Source organism: Styela clava, chromosome 5, assembly GCF_964204865.1.
Source record: "Styela clava chromosome 5, kaStyClav1.hap1.2, whole genome shotgun sequence".
NCBI lineage: Eukaryota > Metazoa > Chordata > Ascidiacea > Stolidobranchia > Styelidae > Styela > Styela clava.
This window is the reverse complement of record NC_135254.1, coordinates 9,536,919-9,560,078: the sequence shown is the minus strand read 5'-3', so window position 1 is coordinate 9,560,078 and position 23,160 is coordinate 9,536,919. Positions and strand designations below refer to the sequence as shown.

Below are 23,160 nucleotides of genomic sequence, written 5' to 3'. Positions count from 1 at the left end.
TTCAGTGGCGTAAGTATCGATTCGCCTGCTGTGCTGTGCTCCGTGGTTCTTTGTAAGTTTTAAATAATGAAGTGTGATATACGAAACGCTATGTTATATCACTGCGACGACACCGCTCGATCGCCACAGCATCAGGATATAATGAAACCCAGTGTTTATTATCTTTGGTCTTGCTGTGAATTATAATAAGTATATTTTGAATAGATGAATCATATTTTGATATAGGCGAATTGCTGAATTGTGTGCTGGGGGCGTACGGCCAGCGGTCCGTACCGGGTACTGCTGTACCGGTACCGGTACCGGTACTGATCGAGTGATCGTACGGTGCGTTTAAGGATAGGATAGCATTTAGACTACATATTTATCCCGGGGGAAAGGAAAGTCGATAAGACGGCTTAATCATATGGCAGTATGGCGAACCACGGCCTCTCGTCCGGTTACCAGTTCAGGTTGGGGGTATCGTATGGGATTAGTTAGCCAGTTATTTTTTTTTTTTTTTAAAAACCGAACCTTGCTGCCTTGTGGATTTGATAATAATTTTAATACATATAATTTTTCTTATATACCGGTACGGTAATAATTTTTTTCGTATAACAGTATAGTATCATATCTGCGTATAGATGTGTCTTACAGTTCTGCAGTTACAGGGAATAAAAATAAATTCTAAAATAGGATGTGAGGATTTCATTGTTGTTCCTGTTTTGTTAGACTGTTAGAGATGAAATTTATAAACTTACTGATGTGAGCCTCTCGCTGTCTCAGTCCTGCAATCAGATTATAAAAAATGCGACGAACACGGTCAAACAGTGTTGCTGATATTGCAAAGCGTTCACTGCGCAGTACACACAATGAAGAATTTTGCGAGATTCCTACAGTATTTCGGGTTCGGTCTCCAAGAGCAGGTAGAAATGTATTTTTTGATATTTGTCATTTATTATTTGTTTCAAAATTTAATTTGCATTGTAAAACTCTGCGAATATTTATTTACACAACAAACCACACAAACTAATATTACTATATTATCTGTCTGCCAGTCTGTATTCAAATCTCCCATACATCATTGCTTGAATCTTATACAGACTGTTCTTTGATCTTTCAGCTCCTGATTCAAATTTCCCAGAGAAGTCGCCAACAAGACGAAGCTTACGATTGCAATCTGGAGAGGAGAATGAGTTGAAGGATGGCATAAAATATCGTAAAAGAAGGTTTCAAACTTCACCTGATGATAACAAAGTTATCACGAATGGGAGTAGAAGAACAAAATCAGATTTGAAGGAAGAATATGAAGCAAAACCTTTGAAAGTTTTGCGGAGTGAAGATGCAGGTAAGATTCTATTACTTGGTGTCTGTGTTTCTGGGTAATTTCCATATGTTATGTTTCACATACCCTATGACTGTATGGAAAAGTGTTGCAAGGTTAGCAGCCCCCGACACCACTGGCATCATGGGTATCGTATTTTACGGACCATGAGACGCACTTTGAATCTTTTTTTCTTTCAAAAATCTGTTGTGCGTCTTATAAGCAGGTGCACCTAATGTAAGGATCAGGTTGTGCTTCATGCTTTATTGCCACACTCAAAACCAATACCGGTATTTAAAAAACGTTGCAACTTCTACTCCGATGCGCCTTCTATGTGAATAAAATTCCAATGTAAGCAATTTATCGACAGTGCACCTTATGGTCCATAAAATACGGAAAATGGCTGGGTGAAGCTTCTATCTTAATTGGGTACTCTCGAAGTATGTGAACCAAAATTGCGGACACCTGAATGTAGTATGTGTACCAGATTAGGGTTAGGTCATAATTTTATTAAATTTTCCTTATTTTAGTTCTATTACAAGTTCGGGGACCAGCCAATTGACTCCCGTAGTATTTGTACCTGAAATTATGGCCTAACTCTAACATGGTACACATACTACGTTCCGGTGTCCGCTATCTTGGTTCACATACTTCGGGAGTACGCCTAATTGAATACTTTGTTGTAGCAGTGTATGATGTCATTTTTAGAATGTCTTCAACAAGACTCGAACGTATTTCTTCTAACTTATTGCTCTCTATTCGTACATGCTAATGTCACTCCACATGGCCTAGATTATTTGAATAAAATTATTTGTTATTTTCAATTAATTACTGATAAACTTTTCAGATGCTACAAATTCATTGCCAATTGAAAATGGGATGCATAGACGAACTCGTCAAAAGCATGAAACATCAGAAATTAATGGTACAAACCATTCCACTCCTATGAAGAAAGAGGACAAGTCACCTACAACTCCTAATTCATATTCATGTTCCAAATCATCTGCAAGTGAACTGTCATTAAGAAATTTTCAACATGACGAATATGCAAATTTTTCACCACGAAGGACTAGAAATTCACCACGGTGTTTGAGATCATCTCTATCAGATCATAGTTCCAATTGTATTACTCCTACGGAATCGTCTACAGACTTTCTTTCGAATCATAATTGCAATAATAAAATGAAACAAAAAGCATCGAGAGTTAATAAAGACAAAGACATGAAGGAGACGAAAGATTGTGAATGCCATTCCAATCTAAATAAAACTTTTCCTATTGCAAAAGACGAAACTTGTCAACATTGTGGTAAATTACAGTCATATAGCCCAAGAAAAAATGGCATAATAACAAACGGTTCAATGAATAAAAGTACTTTCGAAATTTCTCCTCGCAGTTTACGAAGTAGTGCAAATGCTGTAACAGCTTCTTCAGTATCGTCTATCAAATGTGCTGGATCCCCAATGGCAGCAGAAGAGGCTTCTGAGAAGGAAAACTCGAAGGTGCGATTTATTTCCATGTCATCTTTCATGGTATTACAGGTTGAATCGGAGAAAATCTCCAATTGCAGTTGCTGTGAATTAATGTTGCGTTTTAGCAGACTTCCAAGACAACCATTTGCCTGCTTCAATTTTATCAAAACCCAACCTCAGTACTTTAGCTCGCCGTATATTATCTAGTGCAATTTTATTTTTCTCTCTGACCTTGAAACATCTAGAATGCGAGAAGTTAATAGATTTTTTGGGGGAAATTAAAGCAATGGTTTATTGGCTACTGGGTGCAGAATTTTGTACATTTAAAGTGAAAGATGTACTGACTATCACTATAAAAAAAAGCAATAAAATAATTTTCGAGCCCCGGATGGCCTGCATTCTAGACTCTGTATCCCCATTTCCCATAAAGATATTTAAAATCGTTGTCTACAGACCCTCACAAAAATCTATTTAGTGTTTTCTCGAAATCAAATTTTTTTTTAGTCTTTTGAAAATAATTCCATCTCAAGTCATTTACGAGGAAATAGAAGAAAAGTTGAAAACGATGTTCAAAATATCACAGACGACAATATACTTGATGCTTCTAAAAAGTAAGACATAGAATTGATCATTTCTTGCAATTTGTCTTCTTACAGTGGTTCTCATTCGAAAGTACATAAAATAAGCCACAAAATGATATTGGGGGTATATGAGAGCTAGTCGTTACTTTGCAGTTTGCTCCTTTCCCCCAGTTTGCAAACAAAATTTTATCAATTTTTAATTAACCACTACAGAAATCTGAAGTAACGATGGCAGAGGAAAACCAAGTTTTCACTTGATGCCGGCATCGATAAATACCTTTGACTCATTATCCTCTTTTCAATAATAAAAATCCATTTTTTGACCCATTCATTAATCGCCATCCCTGTCCTGTTGGAACTGTTGACAGAATAAAATACAATTTCATGTTTCTCCTTTAAGATTATGTGGTTTGGTTAATTCTTCAACATGAAGTGATCTAATAAGGATTGGAATTATCTATATTTCAGAAAGAAATTTGTGTCTCTTTCTTTCCAAGTCGTATGTTATTAGTAACACATACATGTTTCTGATTTTCATGATTAGTTATGGAGTCAAATTGCAATGTCGACTAACACTGATTTCAGGCTTCGTTTTTTTCACTTATCTCCAGTTAGATATTTGTGTAATTAGTTTTCCTTTATAAAAAAAATTTTCAGCTCTGATGAGTCAACTTCAGATAAAGAAGACCCAGAATCTTCTGTTCAAGATTCCGTCCAAATTTCATCATCACCCGCAGATAAAACCACTGAAGCGGAAAACAAAACAACAAGTCCAAATACGGAAATTGCGGACAAAACAACGAACATCCCTGAGTTAATATTGCCAAATCATATTACAGAAACAGAAACTGCGGAAGATAAAGTGATCACTGATACACAATCAGATCACGGAATCCGAGATTTAAAACGTTCAGGATCGCCTTCCGTTTTTGACGAAATAGCTTGCAGCGATTTTGATTTTATTAGTGACAATGAGTCTGATTATAGCTCGTACAATCGTAAAAAACGAAAAATGAATCTTAGAAGTTCAGGGGTGAGATGTGACCCCAATTTTTATACCCTCAGTCTCGACTTAATGATTAAACGTCCTCACAGGAGATCAAATTTATTATCTGATTGGGCGGAAACTGGGGTTAAGTCCGAAAAAGACAACAAACAAGATGAAGATCAACAGGAGAAAGAAGGTATTTTATTTTTCATCAAATAAAAGTGGAATATGAATACCTATTGCAGCTTATACATAGGATCTCATTGAATTCAGTGCTGGGTGTGGAATCATAATTGGACTTTGATTTATTATGGACCACAATCTTTCCAGTTGTCTTCATCAAACCCTGGATCACGTAATGGGCAGGGGTCTCATACCCAAGGTCTTCACCCAATAACTTCAACTTGTTAGACATAATACTGTAGCCCTGACATGTGACGTCGGAAAACTACTTCCCGTGGTCCAAATCCGACCTGTTGGATACTTCAATCTCAAACTAAAACCAAAGTTTGATGTTATAGCTCAAGGACTTTGTTGACATGTTTATCAAATTTATTTTTGGCACGAGGCTTATTGTTTTCCACTTTTTCTTTTGTAACACTGTAAATATTGTTCATAAAATGTAAATTTTTACGTCGCACTTGGTATGGTCCGCCAGTCTAGGTGGGCAGTCTAGGTGAAAAAACCTTGCCCACCCCTGCTCTATCCCCTTATTCAAAGATTGATATTGTTTTACTCTTAATTATAGAACCAGAGCAACCATCTCAAGAAACAGAGACGACAGTGAATTCTCCAGAAACTTCTAATCAGACTGAGAATAAATCATCTACAGAAAATGAAACTCACGTGGACAGAAGCAACATCCAGTCACTGTTTACTATCAAGCAGGACTCTCAATTAGATTATTTAAAAATAAGTGCAGTCAGGGAAAACAATCGATCACGATCATCCTCTCCTTCATGTTCTTCTTCAACCCCGCGTCGGGGCCCGACAGCAACGGTGCTACATAAGTTATCCAGAGGTGGCAGACGCGGACCTCGAGGACTTTCAAACACAAAGCTTGATAGGTCACCTTGCGTCAAAATTGTAGCAAAAGATCCCTCGGAGCCACCCCCTCTCTTTACCGAAGAACCTCCGTCTGGACCTGATGTTTATTTCTTTGAGTCTGATCACGTTGCACTCAAGCATAATAGAGAGTAAGTAGTATGATTTTTTTTTATTAAATTTTGCCGTGGTGGAGTTTTTCACTATCCCATCAAAATAGAGTCCACTTCATATCAAATTATGCCATACGCATACGCATCCACTAGTGCGAAGGCATTGAGGAAGGGTTGGGAGTTAGTCTCACGCAACCTTCACTGATAGTTATCATATCAAATCATTTGACTTTGATCATCCCTGATTGCTTACAAATTTTTCAATCGGAATAAATTTATGGCCTTACTCTAACCTGGTACACACACTATGGGAGTACCCATAGAGTCTTAAATATTTGTATTGTTCGCTCAAGAATATCCAAAACATCCAAACATTCGATTTGAAATTAATTATATACGATATAAATTCTTGATTTTAGGAATAATTTAGAATAGTTTCGTTCGATAAATATATGATTTTGAACAATTAAAGTCTCACAACCAATCAGTTCACTGTTTATCTTAGTTTCCCTGCATTTCAAACTTATTTGAGTATATATTGGATTTCCATCTATGTGTTCCTTATTGAACTGACTTAATTTTAAATACATTTGACATTTCATATTCAAAATTATTGTTTTAGAATGTTTTCAAAAAAATAGTTTATTTGGTTTCAACTATTCCTGGTCCCTGATCATTTAGGAATAGAACAGTTTGGAACGGTAATATAATTAAATGACGTAATAAGCATGTTGTGATCTAACACTCATAGGGAAGGCTCGTTTTCGGTCTCGTACATTACGAATCCAGTATCATCCACTATCGCTATATGTGATATGCACTTTACATAATTAACGATATTAAATTACTCTTTCCAGCTATCATAATTTGCTTCGCACTGTGTCTATTCTTGAATCACAGAGGCATCAATGTCTCGCTGATATCAAAACACTAGAGAATAGAAAAACCGATGCTTTGGACGAACCTATCGAATTTGTTGAAAAATTACAAAAAAAGGTAATGTAGTTACTAGTAGGGCTGGGGGTTTCGAATAATTTCAGAATTGAATCGGAATATTTTTTTTATTGAATCTCGAATACTTGGAAAATGTGTAATTGTATTTAACTATGTTTGTTATGTCAGACTTATGTCAGAATTACCTTTTAAAATGTGCATTCAATAAGAAAAATTGACTTGATTCAAGCAGATAAAAGCGACCTTGGCAGATAAAAAAATAAGATAACGGCGATTTGAAATTTTCTTTTAAACCAATTTGTATAATTCTAAATGCCCAACTTTAATTACTATATATTATCATTTTTGAACGTCAAAAGCGATCAAATCAACTAACCATGGGCTATTGGTAAAATTTTGGTGCTCAACTATGTTCGCATTGCCGGTTGAAAATCTCGGGCTCGAACCCCATTCCCACCATCTCACCCATCGTGTAATAAATTGGGTGGACGATGCCAAACCTAATCGATTCTTTCTGAAAATGATGCTTTTAGCTGTTCATACAAAGCCTTTTCGAAGTGAGAGGTTTGAAAACAGCTTTGTGTGAAAAAAACTTGATTAATATCAAAAAGCTAAGTTTACGACATTCTAAGCAAAATAACTGTTTATATTGACATTTTTAAATTACATATTTTTTTTAATTTATTCTGTCTGTTCACTAACGTAATTGCTGATTGATAATTTCAGGCCGAGCTGGACTTACCACGTCAACAAAATGTTATAGATTTACCAGACATTGATTGGTCGAAATATTCTTCAGTTTATGGAACCTTCGATCAAGTTTTTCGCAAAGACATTCTTGCATCTCCGAAGAAAATAGTTACTCGTAAAGTCAAAATTAATTTTGAAACTGGGGTCCCAATGCAACCAGAGGTATGTTTTGTGTATTATTACAATTTTTCAACATTTAGTTTAAAGTGATTGAATATGGATGGAAAAGACATTAAAACTGTTGATGATTTATTTTAACTATTTCAAAACTTTTCTTCATTTATTCAAATGTCAATTTTGATCGATAAGAGACCGACAACTAGTCTTGACTGTCCTTGTGTTGAGTCCTGCTCTGAACATTGTTCAGTCTATGCGGACTATGGTTAACTGAGATGCTGTAGTCATTGCAAACTATAGCCATTTTCGAATTTTGTTAGGAAAATTTCTAGGCATCTTTGGTTTTACTTTGTTAGCCAATTGTTAATGCGTCTAGTAATGTGTTAGTGGTTTTTAAACGGGCTTCCGTGCCACTCGAAGGTTTCGAACGTCAGTGGTTTTTAAACGGGCTTCCGTGGCACTCGAAGGTTTCGAACGTCAGTGGTTTTTAAACGGGCTTCCGTGGCACTCGAAGGTTTCGAACGTCAGTGGTTTTTAAACGGGCTCCCGTGGCACTCGAAGGTTTCGAACGCACAGTCCTGGGGTTCCACAAGTTTTCATTTAAATCCGAAAGTCTATATTGATATATGTATATTTTTTAAAAATAACCAAATACCAAAATTAGGTTGGTCACTATTATCGAACTTGCTACACGTAAAGAGATAATTTTGTTTTGCTAGTATTTTATATATGCAATATTTATATAATTAAAGTTTATACAATTCACACAATAAAGACAGCTCACCTATGGCACAGGGGTTTCTCGAGCCTCTGAAACGTTTCATTGAGGTTCCGCTGCACCAAAAATTGAAACACCTCTAGTGTACTCACCTATTGATTGTCTTTTCTAATTTTTTTTATTTTTTACCATCAGGATTCTTCCAAAGTTGTCGTGAGGAGAGGTTCACAGGTGAGGTGTTTTATTATTTTTATTATTTATTGTTATCACATCATTGACAGAGCACACTTTAAGTGGAAAAAGGTAGAATCGTTGTGGATCAAGCAATCAATTTGTATTAAACAAATACTAAAGTCATCCAAACCCTATGACTTGCATTATTGAGCATTCAATAAATATTCCAAATTATATTTAGAGTTCAAATTTCGAACATTTCTTTGTATTGCAATGTCTAAGTTGAGAAGATTTGAATTTTGTGCATTAAGTAATATTTTGAAATTGTTATTGCAATGACAGGCCAATCGTTCACAAACATTCAAGGTTGCTTGGACCATTGAAGAACAAAGAAAATTAGAAGAATTATTGTTGAAATATCCTTCTGAGGAAATTGAATTCAATAGGTAACAATATGTTCAACACAATATGGTTCATTTTTAATTGTTTTTACTAAGCTTTTAAGTGTATAGGTATTTTGATTGCAGCACAGGATCACTGGTTTAAATAGCCTTATGAAACTGTTTTTCATGAATTCATACAATGCTAATTGATTTTTTTTTTATTCCAATTTGATCATTTTTGAAATAAAATCATGGTTTGTATTGAATCTTATGGTTTAAAAATTTTAAAATCAGGACACTAGGAATTTTATAAATTGCAATGCAGACTTGAGTAGTAACCATTTAAATTGTTATTTTTATCAATTTGTTCGTCGTTAAATACAAGGCCAAAACAGGCAACTATTCCCTATTTGTATCAAATTGTCAGTAATTTATAATTCCGTATTACTGTAATATCTTACCTGATAATTGTTTTTTTGTAACATTTCCTGGCCGAAAACGAATTTGACTTGTGTTCCTTGCATAAAATTTTTGGAATTCATTTTCTTGTTAATACTTTTATAGATATAGAAAAATTGCTGCAGAACTCGAAAATCGAACACCAATGCAAGTTCAATCGAGAGTTCAAAAATATTTTATCAAACTTGCGAAAGCAGGACTTCCCATACCTGGCCATATGCCAAGAGTCGAAAAAAATACAAAGTCGGGTTGGAGGAATAAAAGAGTAAGTATCATTCGTTGCTCATCCATTACAGCCACTGTGTGGGTTTCAAAATTTTTCTCCGATAAAAAAATTTGTAAGCAACTAGAGATGGCCAGAAGTTGAATAATTTGACCTGAAGTGTCATTGTGGTTTATTTGTTAGGATAGGATTCACATATTTATCCCAGGAAGAAGATAAAGACCGTAAGACAGCCCAATCATATGGCGAACCACAGCCTCTTGTCCGGTCACCAGACCATGTTGGCTATGTGATTAGTAAACAAGGATTTGTTTTGGATGCATGGATGAAGGAAGCCGTAACTGATCAACGCTTACATGAACCACCCTCCGGTGGCAAAGAGTAGGGCAATCCTCTTGTACATAAATATTCCTCACATGATTTGGACCTGCGTACCCACACAGAGTAATCGAGGAGGGGGGAGCATATTTCCAACTCTTAGCATGTGACTACACCGCTGAACTAAAGTATGTAAAAAGCGCTTCATCTTATAGATCAATTAACATCAAATGTCCAGTTGTTTTCCCACTTTTTTTCTCTAGATTATGGAATGATAGTTTTCAATAATTGTGTTTAAAATTGAAAATTGACTATATCGATAACAATGAATTCAAATGCGTCAGATTATTTGACATGTTTTGGAAATTCGTTTAGGCGAACCCTTAATAACTGAAAACTATTTCACAAGCAAGGTAGTGTAGTGTTACGAAAACTTAACTATGATATTTATGCATTTCCGAAGCCTTACTTACATTGAAAAAGTCAATCTTTGGTAAGAGGAGTGTTTTATTTTAGATGACAGTTCTGTCCACCCTGGAAGAATTTGTTAAGTCTGATATATTATGACTTGCAACCTAGCGATAGCAATTGCAAAATTTGTTACTCAAAATTTTTCTGCTACAGACACGATCTCACCCACATCAACAACTCACAAGGATGTCAACATTTTTTCCAAGATTTCATGTTCCTGTTCGAATGAACGACAAACAACAGGATAATAATAATGAAGATGATGAAGGTTTCACAATTGATAAAGATCAAGTATCGGTATGTGGATTATATACTGGCATTAATATAAGGATTTATAACTGTAAAGTTATTGTTTTTGGGAGGTTGCTGCCTTAGTGATGGTGTGTGCGAGGTTTTTGTAACAAGCTGAGAGATGGACCTGTAGATGTGTATCTGCTTTGAGGGCAAATGAACTTTTCATAGATGATAAACCGAATTGGTGGATAGCTAGGCATATCTGAATGTAGTTTAATTTTTTTGTTTGTCATATTAGTTAATTTCGATTGTGTGAAATATTAAATTGACATAGAAATTGACATCTATTCTTTGTTAAACATATTTTTAGTATTTTTAAATGAAGTACTGTTTTATTAGAGTTGTAGGATTCTATGATTTTAGAAATACAGATGGAAGAATTTGGACAGCCGCCATATGCTCCAATTACATACTATACTTTCTTGAGAACAATGTATCACTCTTGTTGCATCATAGTGAAATGGCATTTATTTAACTGCATTCTTTTCATTTCCTCAGGATGAAGAAGATGTTTCACATGAGATGAGATTTTCTGATGAATATATAGAAATCTTAAGGTTGAAGAGAATTCGAAGAGAAAGGTTGAGAGTCTTTGATAACAAAGGTCAACAAGCACTCGCCCAACATGTTGGATATGAGGTACTGAGCAAAGGAACATTACAATAACTCATACATTTACTCAAATGTAAACACCCCTGCTTGCCCACAGATTTTTTTCTATAACTTTATTATTTCGAGCCTGCACTTCTGCAAAAATTCCGTGGGCTCTATGGCATAGGTTCTCAAAGTGCTCCGTACGGAGCCCCAGGGCTCCGCAAGAGAAACCCAGGGGCTCCGCGAGCTATTCAATTACTTTTCAAAATAATGACTAATTTTGTGACTGTTCAAAGAGGCAATAACAGCTTTGATAAAATCGGACAATAATATAGCCTCGAAATATGGCAAAGAGACGGAATTAAAAAATGACATTATTTATAAGCAGAAGCGAAGTCAGGATTCTTGAGAGGGAGGTGGTTCAAATTCAAAATTAAAATCGAAAATTTCCGCGAAACATTCTTCGCGATTAAAAAAACGTATAACGAAATTTCTGTTGCGTAAAATATTCAATTCATGACCGATGCGGGCATTTAACGTGTCTCGTCGTTATAATGTAATTGTGCTCATCGTTACTCACGTTTGATTCGAGATTACTATTAGGATTACTAAAATGAAAGAATAGTATTCTAAAATAACATAAAATATGTGATAAACTGCCAACTGTAAATAAATTGGAGTCGTATTTTTGCGATCTTGGGATTTGTCAAACTTGATTTGTTCTTTCGCATTTGAGATTATTTTTAAGCACGATATCGCCGTTTAAAATATCACGATGTCTGAGCAAAATACGAACATTTTATTGCATACGGCTCCGTCGGTAGTTTCAGAATGAGAAAAAGGTACATCGCGCGAACAATTGACTGTGTTTCGATTTCGCAGTTACTACGATGAAAACCTAACATAACACCAAATTTTGTGATTTACAATGTCTACGAAAGCGTTTTCAATCCTAGTTGAGTCTGCTGAAACCAAACGTGAAACCAAATCTTCCATTTTAAGTTTTAGTTTTAAAATGCCGCTTTTCAATCAAGAAATTCGAGTTGCGGATTTACCTCTTTATTAATTATTATATTTATCATTTCGCCGCCGATGACTATAATATGGTAACATGTTTTTCACATTGAACTCAAAATTCTCCACGAGAACAAAAAAGCAATTAACGTCGTCATTGTGTAACAATACATGTATATGACGAGGGAAATTTTTGATTTAGGGAGAATAAACACCGGCGTAAAGATGTTCAAAGGTTCAAAAACACGCCAAGCTGAGGAAAAAAATCGGCGATTGTAACAAAATGCAATCGCGCACATTATTAGCGGCCTTTTAAGTCTTCCAAAAATGTCAAAAAGGAAAAGATAGTATTTCTGTCAAGTGTCAAATTTATAGCTTTAGTATAAATAATTTATGTTTGAAATTAAGATTTATTTATGACTTGTATTAACCCTATTAAAAAAGGTTCAGCATTTAAGTTGAGTAAAGTACTTTTAACTTGCTCAGGAATATAAATCTGAAAGTAACAATTTTAACATTTATTTTGGGGCTCCGTGAATAATAGTCAACCTTTTCAAGGGCTCCGCGACACCAAAAGTTTGAGAACCCCTGCTCTATGGTATTCATTTTTCACTTCGAAGTTTTGTGTTAGAGGACGTCAATAAAATTTTAAAATGTGCACACTATGCTGTGGTTCTGTGATCACATCTCATTTATTTTGTGGTTAGACTACCAGTACTGTGAAAGATTTGATAATACTTAGTTTTGGTTTCTTTGTGTGTCCATATTTTTGAGCATTGCTCTCTTGTTTAATAATTTTTTGATCATTTTGTTTTTCAGTGTGATATGTGCAACTCCGATCCAATCCAAGGTGTTCGATATCATTGTATTGATTGTCCTCCAGAGGAATGTGTAGATTTATGTCAATCTTGCATCAGGCTGCAGGGGTAAGTCTCTTTATATTTTAAGACAATTTGCTTAAAGCAAGCTCTTGTATCTCCAATCAGACTAAAAAGTCAAGAGCGACTGAAACTATATAAAGTGATAACTATATCTGATGATGCATTATGCCAATCGTTTTCGAGAAATCCCTCTTTCAGCCTATTTTGGACATCTTTGTTTCTCCCTCATCATGCATAAAAACTGTGTTTCATTTATTTGTTCAAACTCAATGGTACTGAAGCTAGTGCTTCATAACTGGATATTTCAATAATACTAAATAACCAAACAAATTTTGTAAAACTACACCAAATACAAAGTGATATTTTCTCTCCAAGGACATAAACTTTCTCCCAGGTTGAGGAACGTTGCATTATGCGATTGTAAATACCAATTCACGCGACACTTGCAATCAATTTGATTAGGAAAACAGTTATAGGTAGTGAAGAATTTCACATTGATAAGTACTTGGTAAACATCTTTTTTTACATAAAAACCTTCTCTGCCAAGTCACCCGTGGTAGTTTTTGCAATATTTGTAAATTTATATCTTCAACTTCAAACAAATCTAGGCAATTTGAGACGATGGCACACAAAACTACTCACAGAATGGAGCCAGTGTACAAGTCCGAAACCTTTGTCGATGATGATTATCTCAAATTCGTTTCACGTTCCGGTGACTACAACTACCTCGACCCAAATTTCTTCCCACCTAAAACATGACACGTACGACGGATATCAAAATCTCATATTCCGTAATAAGCAAAGGTGTTAGATGCAATTGTCATTTCTGTTTGCTACATATGAATCGTAGCGAGCTCTAAATGTTCAACGTGGTTTTTGAAGTTTTTCTATTTCTATTAACTAGGTCATTATCCAGATTTTGTTAAGTAAGAAGCAGTTTGTTCGATATTTTTTCCCCTTTTTTTGATTATTATGTTCAACCTGATATTGCAACATTTGAAAAATGTCGTCCCAGATGTTCAATACATCAATTGTGAACAGGATGTAAGACAAATAAGGTTTCAAAATAGCGTTTTATATCATTTAGATAAAATCGATAAGCACCCCATTTACAGAATTTCACCCACTTCCTAAAAATTATGGTCAATTTCAAATTCTGTGAATAAAAGTCTTGCGTGGGATATTCTAATGCAAATTATATCAATTTTGATGTTCAAAACAAGAAATAAACAGGATTCATCTTCACCATTTTAAAATCATTGCAATATTTTATCATTCAAATTGGATCAATTATATGTGATGAACTTCACTTATCCCAGTAGTTCGCAACCTCTAGTCTCGCTTGGAAAAAAAAATATAAATTCCATTTAGTTATAGTGTAGTGTAGAAATGTTGTTGAGAAAAGATAAGTTTACTGTAAATCCGCCAATTTCATTTCCGGTGGTTTATTTCTCAAATAAGTAGACTAAACGCCACTATGATGCGCAAAGCACTGCTTTTGTATAATCATCACGATAAAGTTGGGAAAAATGTTCACTCAATTCAAGAGTCTGTGCTATTAAAAAAAGGATGTGCTATTAAAAAAAGGACTACTTACTCTTGGTGGACAAAAATTTCTTTTCCGACCCCAGTTTAAAGGAAATTTTGACACCCGAACTCTTTGAAAACCTAATTTTGATCACAAAAACTTTGAGGTATGCAATCCTCCCTTATTATATGTTAAGAATGACTAGTTAACCCTATTTCTAATGTTTTAATTTGTCAGAGAATCTTAAGACTGAGATATTTCAATTTCTACTTCGGCTCTGATGAGTTGAAAAAAAATATACGACTCCAATATCATTAAAAACGTACCAAACTCAAATTCCTTTGATTTTCTAATCATGATAGATAAATTTTCACACTTTACCCATTTACTAAATACCCATTCTAGTTTTCATCTGCCTTTATTTCTCTTGCCAATATCAACTTCAGAACATTATACACGTTTGAATCGAGTTCTACTAGATTCTTTTTCAAGTTTCATTCATCATATTCTGCACTATGTTGAAACGTTTGTACTCAACATTCATTCTTTTATGTTCTTCCATTGTTATTACTTAGGCCAAATCATCACTGCCATACATCACTTTTTTTCGACAACAAATTTCATTCACGATCATGTTTGTCAAACCATTTTTTTTTTCTCTACCATTTTCTTTTTTATTATTATTTTTGATATGCTTATTCAGAAAAATCGTAAAGTGAAAAAATAATAATTATTTTCTTTGAAACCTATATTATCTCATGGTACTCTACCTAAATATTCAATAGATAAAATCTCGATCAACAGCTCAAACTTCAATAAATTTTCACAAATTGTTTAATATCTGCATAGTGGGCTACTTGATGTGGAAAAAGACAATTTTGTTGTTGTTTGTATTGTCAGGCACATTATTTGTATGTCACCACTATGCCTATGAATAAAAACATTTGAAAAACTTCTATATTGTATGATTTATTAGTGATCAGAAGTGTTATGGAGGCTTGTATTGCTGCCCACCAGTAAGACTCGATTCATTTAATTACTCTACTCGGATGAGGGGTTTAGGGACCTCTAGTCACGAAATGGGTCTGGGCTCTTCAAATCTGACATATGGTTGCTCAGCATGTTTAGTTACCTATCTCAAGTCATCCAGGTTGGACACAATATCTTTGGTGAGAAGAAAAGTTGACCATTGATTGCGAATATCTCTGTATAAACTTTGCTATTGTTTAGTCACACACCACGTGACTCTTCCATCTTCTATGTTGTTAATACTGAAACGAGTGATGAAGGGTAGTTGAAGGCAATTTGGACTACTTAGAAACGACTCTTGCCTTCCTGCAAATAAAGCTCTCCTAACATATCTAGGATAAGCGTTGCCAGAGTTGCAAATAGGACTCCAATTTGCTTTAACCTTTGTGATAAAAGCACACATTCAACCCTTTTCGCCTGCAATGTGTCTTATTTTGCTTCCGTTCAATCATCTGGTCTACACCTTTCAAAGTCTGGTAATACCATACAATCGATTACTGTTAAAAGCCAGTGTTCCTAATATTACGGATGCTTGGTTATAACTCTCAGGCAATTCAATTTCTTTTAGTTACCATGGACCATGATAGACCAAAGTTTCTGAGCAATCTTATGACCTTCCGATACGAATAAATTAGACATAAAACTTACTATGTGTATTTGTTTATTAACAAATATTATGGCATCATTTGGTGATATTATAATGTAAAAGTGATCAAACATAACTGCACCTTTCTTCATTGAAAAAAACAAGACTAATCAGATGACAAATTTATGAAAGGTGGATTTCAAAGTTCTTTTGTCTACACAAAGTCAAGCCAAAAATGTCATACTTTTTGCAGTTGCAGTATGCAAATGACTAGCGTTTCGTAGATTATCTAAATATATATGCAAAGAGCCATTTTGTTTAATAATACTAATGGCATGCCTATTTTTAATATGAAGGGGAGTCCCAGCTCAGCATTTCAGTAATAAGTATGGCAATATAATGAAATGTTATACAAGAATCAAAATGAACCATGAAAAATTTCAAACTATTTTTACATGTAGTTTCACAATCATAGTATGATATTAGTATCGGTGCATCTTCGGAAGGTGACTTACAATTACATATTCAGGCATTGCTAAGAAGTTAACATACATCATCTATAACATCCCAAGCAATATACATGGACCATTGTCAGGAAAAAGGAACAATATGACCGCAGAACAGTACCAATAATGTGCATTAAACTACACAGTGCATATACGATAATACAAAAAAAGTCAGGAATAGAATTTCATGCTTATATGTTAAAAAAGATAGATTTAAAAAGTGCTAAAAGGAAAGAAGGATGCAAAACAAATGGGAATTATGTCTTTTATTTTAGCTCCTTGCAGCCTCGTATATTCCATGTCCAAAAACGCCTGTTCTGGAAGTAGCATCCGTCTGATGGTGTTTGAAAGCAGATTCACGCTTTTCTGGTGATCGAAAGGTCTCAAGATGTGCAGATATCTGTGACAGATTGATTATTTGTTCAGTTATAAAGGTTCATGTGTTGGTGAAGCAGGACTGCAGCATCCCGTGATTTCATTGGATATAGTTAGTAAGACAAAACAGAACAAACACTAAATTCTTTTAAATACTCATGTGTGAATTTACTGGCACATGATGCAACGCCATAAATCTATATAGTTCGAGTGAACATTGCATTTTGGTAATCGCTGTATTTTAATCGGAGATAATCAATCAAATCATTTTTATTAACAAAAATTGAGAGAAAAAACTAAAATCTCCTTTACTAAGTAAGTGACCTTGCTTTGAAATCATCCCAATATATATAACCCACGAAGTTCAATGGCCGTCGGATAACAACACTATATAATTTTATACACTGCCAACCTTCCGCATACTGGTAGATGGTAGTGCTTTTTGCATGGTTGTGCTTAATAATAACAGAAATGGAATAAGTTATATCTACTAGGTCTGGTTAGGTCTACTAGGTCCACTACCATTCTCTCTCATAACAGTACCAAAATTAGGAAGGGGGAATTATGAAATCACCTAAATTGGACGAGCGCGTTTTTTTGTCTTCCCCCTCCCCCTGGGATAAATATGTAAATTCCCTCCCCTCCCAATTAGGTTTTGCTGAATATCTAACTAGTACTTACTCTTGTTTGGAATTTTGGCATCTGCCATAACGGAGGTGATTCAACTTGCGGTTGATGTTTTCTCAAAAGTGATGCACGGGTCTCATAAATTCTGCCATCAAGTTTTTTCTAAAAGAAGAATATAAAATTAAAAAAAATTTGGAACTCTTGAGTAGAGAAAATGACGAATATCATTCAGAATATATTATATATATCATTTCATATTTTACATATTATTGAATACTTTTGACTTATGTGGCTGATAGTGACCATAATCTATCAAGGCTGTGAAGTGGGATAACTTGGACTCTGACTCCTGCTCTAAACTCCGAAAAAAAATCAAGTGTTGGCCAAAAAACTATATATTGTATGCACTCTTTAAGGCACTCCCGTAGTGTGTGTACCGGGTTAGTGTTAGGCCATAACTTTATTCTGATTTTTCTCATTGTAATTCTATTATGAGTTCGGGGACTGTTTGTGTTAGCCAAGTGAATATACCCCCTGCCCATAGGTTTCAGTCCCTTCACACAACTTGATGTAGAATAGGCGAACAAAATTAGTTACCTCCATAGTGGTACACATACTTTTGGAATGCCAAATTTAATACACAGTAATAAATCTTTTTTCAACCAAATACATTTTTAGTTTCCTTGAAGTTTCAACACTCGAGTCCACAAACTGACTCAGTTTCGACTCTTGTTTCTGAGGAGTTTGAAAATGCGTCTCCAGCCATATCTCCAATATTAAATAAAACATACCAAACTCTGACTCAACAGGCTTGGTTACCACTATGCAATCTACGAAATATGGCTAATTATTTTAACGAGAATATCGGTCGGAGACCGAGGACTTATCGATCAAAAGTTAGGGGATCCGCCAAAACAGAAACTGTGGATTCGATTCATTTGCTCTTACTCTGTAGTGACATCGTGTGTCCCATCACTAATTAATCAATAACTCGCTAATTATACGACATAATTCATCCAAAATTAATAGGCTTCTGGTCCGAGATATGATGAATGCACATGCAAAATTTGGAGCAAATTCAACCTCGTTTTCGTGAGATATCGCGTGCATCTAACAGACAGACAAACAAATACATATCAACATACTTATCGAGTTCGATAAGTAACAATACTGTACAGGAAAGCAAAAAAATGTAAGAATCAGTTCGAATCATCACAAACATGCATTTACCTTTTGCACTGATCTAGTTCGTTTTGCAATTTCAGCTTCTCTTCTGGCAGCCAGCCATCTATCTTGATATTTATGTTCTAACAAGTCAAAAACCGGTGTCGAAGGTCGTGTGCTGATGCCAAATGTCATATCTGGAGGAATACGCCTGCAAATTATATCGCATATGTTAACAATAGATAATTAATATAGTTCATTTAAAAAGTTTTTTTGTATGCAATTTTGACAGGACATTGGATAAAAATTTGTGAAGTTGTACATGGTCCAGATCCAGTCGGACATCTATAACACAAATTTTAGTTCAACTTGGGACTGTTCTTCAATTTCTCTCCAGTGATTCGAAGCAATGCGGAATATTAAAATAAATAAATACCTAGTCAGAATTTTCATTTTATCTTCTTCGCTTACTCGTCTTTTCACATCATGTGTTGCACGATATTGAAAATGTTCCTGGAACAAAATAGGTCAAACAGTACAATAATGAATTACACCAATTGCATGTGAAGTACAATAAACTGGGATAAGTGTTTGTAGAACAGTATGCTCGGCAGTATCGTTGAGCTAGAATTTTGCTAGACGCAGAATAGAAACAAAAAAAATTCTACAATATATTATCTCAAGAAAGCATTCAATTTCTTAGAAAACTTAACATAAGAGAACAATATAATATTCATACGCAACATCAACATACTTTTGCAGTGACTAATCCTGTAGCAACTGCTCCTTTATTTAAAGCAATAAAATCTCTTTCTCTTGTTTTCTCTTTTCTTCTGTGAATCGGAATTGGTTCTCGAGTTGTCATTGCTTCCGCTGCTCCGCCATCAAGTGGAAGGTTTGGTCTTCCATAAACAAAATGATCGTTCGGTAATGAAAAACATCTCTTCAATGGCTTCCCAAGTTCAGACTGTTGAAATATATGAAAAAAATGCTGTATTATGTTGATTCAAACTTTAATTATAAATCATTCTTTAACTGTTGAACAACTTTTGTAGTAGGTTCTACATTCTGTGCATTTCCATGCTATTATTATTTAAAAATGCAATGCACTGTTACAGTAAAATGCAAGCATTAATAAAAATGTAATTTTGGCATAATTGTACATGTGCTGGTCTGCAAAAAATACTCAAATTAACTAGAAATTTTTATTTGCGACTTCATACGGCTTCCACCACTATCAAGTCCACGCTTCCAGAAAACAAATAACGAACTAATCCGAGAGGCCGTGGTTTGCCCTAAGAATAGGCTGTATTGGCTTTCCTCTCTCCCACGATAAATATGTAAACCATCCTATATAGCAAAATTGGAAATGCTAGTCGACCTATTTCCACCGCACCTCTAATTACTATGCGTGGGTTCGCAGGTTCGAATCCCATGTAGGGATGGTTATGTGCGAGAGAATTGCTGGACTCCTCGCCATCGTTGGGTGGTTCACGTAACCGCTGGTCGGTTACGGCTTCCTCCACCACCAAGTCCATGCTTTCGAAAACAAACAATATAACTAATCCCATACCCGACTTGGAATGGTAAATGGACAAGAGGCCGTGGTGTGCCATATGGATAAGCCGTCTTATCGGCTTTCCGCTCCCTCAGGATAAATATGTAAATCCTATCCTATTTCACATTTCGATTCATTTTCAATACAAGTTAAATGATTTTATGAAGTCGTTATCAGGTAATCTATTTCCTAAAGAGATTTGTAAACAATTTTTGTTTTATTCAACTCACTCAAAAGTTTCAAGACTGTTTCAGATTCTAAGCTACATTCAGATATTTGTTTTCATAATAGGCTAGATAGTTTATATTAAAAACTACATGAATTTTCTCATTTTTATTGGATGCAATTATATTTATAATATACAGACTTGTTAACTGCAGAAAGATCTCTAGCTACTTCAGAATTTCGAAATAGTATTACAATACGCATGTACGATACGGTCACACAACACGTATTACTATTATACAGTTATAGTAGGCATATTATCAATAAATCACTAAATTCACTTGTATTCACTCACCTTCATTAGCAGTGGATTATCATTCATCGAGTCACGATATATGCCTAATCTATAATCCCCCATGTTTAATTTGTGTATTAATCCAATACCAAAAACGTGTGGTATAGAAAATTGGACTAGATAAAAACAGCAAAGCAACGCCGCAAACAAGAAATAAGCTCTGAAAGCCGAAAGCCAAAGTAATGTACGCGGGGAATGTTGTTATGGCAACAAATGTAATTTAATGAACCGTGAAAAAGCGCCAGCACTGCAAGAGCACGAGAAAGGCGGCGAATTTTGCGAGCTTTTTTTTTTAAAACAAACACAATCAATCAATGATCCAATTTTATTCGGTCAATGAATATAAAGAACGACTATTTGTTAGACCGCTAGTAAAATGTTGGGTTTGTATTGGTCGCTGTGCTAATCAGTTTCAGTCTAAAATATTCAACGTGCGATGATTCTTATGAAAATGATATACAAAATATGTGAAAGGTGCTAATCTTATTGTAGTCTTAAATATAGTACATATTAAGCTACAATGTGATATATCATATCACAATAATATCACATATCACAAACACAATATGCCCTGCATGAAACTGGTTCAAGGCAATTTTTTGAGGTACCTATGTTATCAAATTTTCTCAACATCAGACGCGATCGACTATACTCAAGTCGAGGCGATCGACCGGTTGATCGCGGTCGACTTGAAGGCCACCCTTGATGATTCTAGAACCTGATGAGGACCTTTCTACTTCTGACGTAGCAGCAAAATGGCTTAAACAAACTTTTAAACTCAGTGAAACTGTTGCTAGTGTTTTTCGAGCCATGAAAGCAGCCGTTTATGATTCAACTGTGGAAAACAACCGCACTTTACCTTTATTTTTTAAACTCAGGAGGGAAAAGATATCTTAAGCAGTGTGTGGGGAAGAACAGCGAGACTTTGAATAAGGTCGAAATGAAAAATTCTAACTATTTGTTAAAAATAAATTTATTTTCATCAATTATTGTTCGGTGTTTACTTTGAAGGGATTCGAAGTTAGTTTTGTATATGTGATTGTTATTCCGGATAAGAATATGGATACGAATACTTCTGGCATATAATTTGTATGGTTTTTGATACGCCAGTCAGTGGCGTATCTAGGGTATGGCAGCCAGGGCTCGTGCCATGGGTGCCGTTTGGACGGGGGCGCAAAAACGCAAAAAGTTTTAATCCAATGTTCTAATCGTATAATGTTTCTATAAAACTTGAAAACACTTGAAACTCGTATTTTTAATTAAATAATAACGAATTTTACAGAGATCAATGAAAATTGTCAGCTAACAGCCAATGCCGTTTGTTCCGTCACTTAGTGCATTTGACGGTGACGCCATAACTCAACATGAATGAATTTAAATTGATTCGGTTTGCTCTGCTGTCGTACTGGAGCAAAAATTTATTGATATTCTTACAATGAAACGTACTATACTTGGAAAAAAAGGGCCTCAGGGAGAAAAAAAGGAAGGCAAAAATGCTGAAAATTTGAAGAATTCCTTTGTGCCATTCTACGCTATCAGCGACTACAGAAAGATGAGATGAAAAATATTGTCTCTCGCAGCGTTATGACAATACTGCTTTAGTGGCGGGACATCGGAATGGTATATACAGAGGATATACGAAAAAAAACAAGCATGTAGTGTTTGTTAACTGTGACCGTGTGGGTATTCACGCCGATTGAGAAGACACAGATATGCTTTCCTTTTTTGGGACCATTAACTCATTGTACAATTATTTCTCCCGTTCTACGCAGCGTTAGGGAAAACTAAAAGATGCTCCATTAGTTTCAAAAGTTGAGGCCGAAACACGTTGGAGTTATATCTTGAAAAAATAGTAGGCTACTTCTTCTTGAGAACATGGTAGAAGATGAAAGTCAAACAATCGAAACTCGAACAGATGGACAACAAATACTAAATTGTATTCTGACATACGACTTTATGACACTGATATTTTGAAAAAAGGCTACTTATACCAATTGATAGATTTCAAAAACGATGGGGCATTGGATTTTGAAAAAAGGCCGAGGCGCAAAAAAAATGAATGGTGATAATATCCGGGATGCAGGTTTATCGGCAACTCATCGAATGAAACGTGTCATGAAATGAGCTCTCGACCGTCTACACCAGCGTTTCCCAAACTGTGTTCCGCGGAACACTAGTCTTCCGCGAGCGTCCTCGAAGTGTTCCGTGGAAAAGGAATCTTAAATACGTCTAAAATGGTCGCCATGGCGATCTAAGAATTTTGATGTTGTCGCCCAACTGACCGTTCTATATCGCGTCATTGTGGGCCTAAAGTGGACTAACTGTAGACAAATACTAATACGGACTAGCTAGGGTGGAGCAATGGCATTTTCGTTAACCGTCGGCCCAGGCCCTAGATTGTTGACTGTTAAGTTCATTATG

The 23,160-nt window shown here is 35.2% G+C and overlaps 2 protein-coding genes across 2 annotated transcripts; one reads left to right on the top strand and one right to left on the bottom strand.

Moving 5' to 3' along the window:
* The first annotated feature begins 672 nt into the window (after positions 1–672).
* Positions 673–15,332, top strand: LOC120344576 (uncharacterized). The gene is made up of 15 exons (XM_039413862.2): positions 673–902; positions 1,100–1,324; positions 2,148–2,800; positions 3,275–3,381; positions 4,009–4,535; positions 5,088–5,535; positions 6,354–6,492; positions 7,177–7,362; positions 8,231–8,266; positions 8,552–8,655; positions 9,157–9,316; positions 10,217–10,360; positions 10,856–10,996; positions 12,785–12,891; positions 13,455–15,332. Exons 1-15 carry the CDS (start codon positions 785–787, stop codon positions 13,603–13,605), a joined length of 3,246 nt encoding a protein of 1,081 aa, XP_039269796.2. The 5' UTR covers positions 673–784; the 3' UTR covers positions 13,606–15,332.
* Positions 15,333–16,047: 715 nt separating this feature from the next.
* LOC120344519 (cilia- and flagella-associated protein 77-like) lies at positions 16,048–20,929 on the bottom strand. Its single transcript, XM_039413780.2, has 6 exons — positions 20,740–20,929; positions 19,416–19,628; positions 19,098–19,174; positions 18,728–18,872; positions 17,552–17,659; positions 16,048–16,895 (listed from the first exon to the last, which is right to left on the bottom strand). The coding sequence occupies exons 1-6, from the start codon at positions 20,800–20,802 to the stop codon at positions 16,767–16,769; spliced, it is 735 nt and encodes a 244-aa protein (XP_039269714.2). The 5' UTR covers positions 20,803–20,929; the 3' UTR covers positions 16,048–16,766.
* Positions 20,930–23,160: the final 2,231 nt, after the last annotated feature.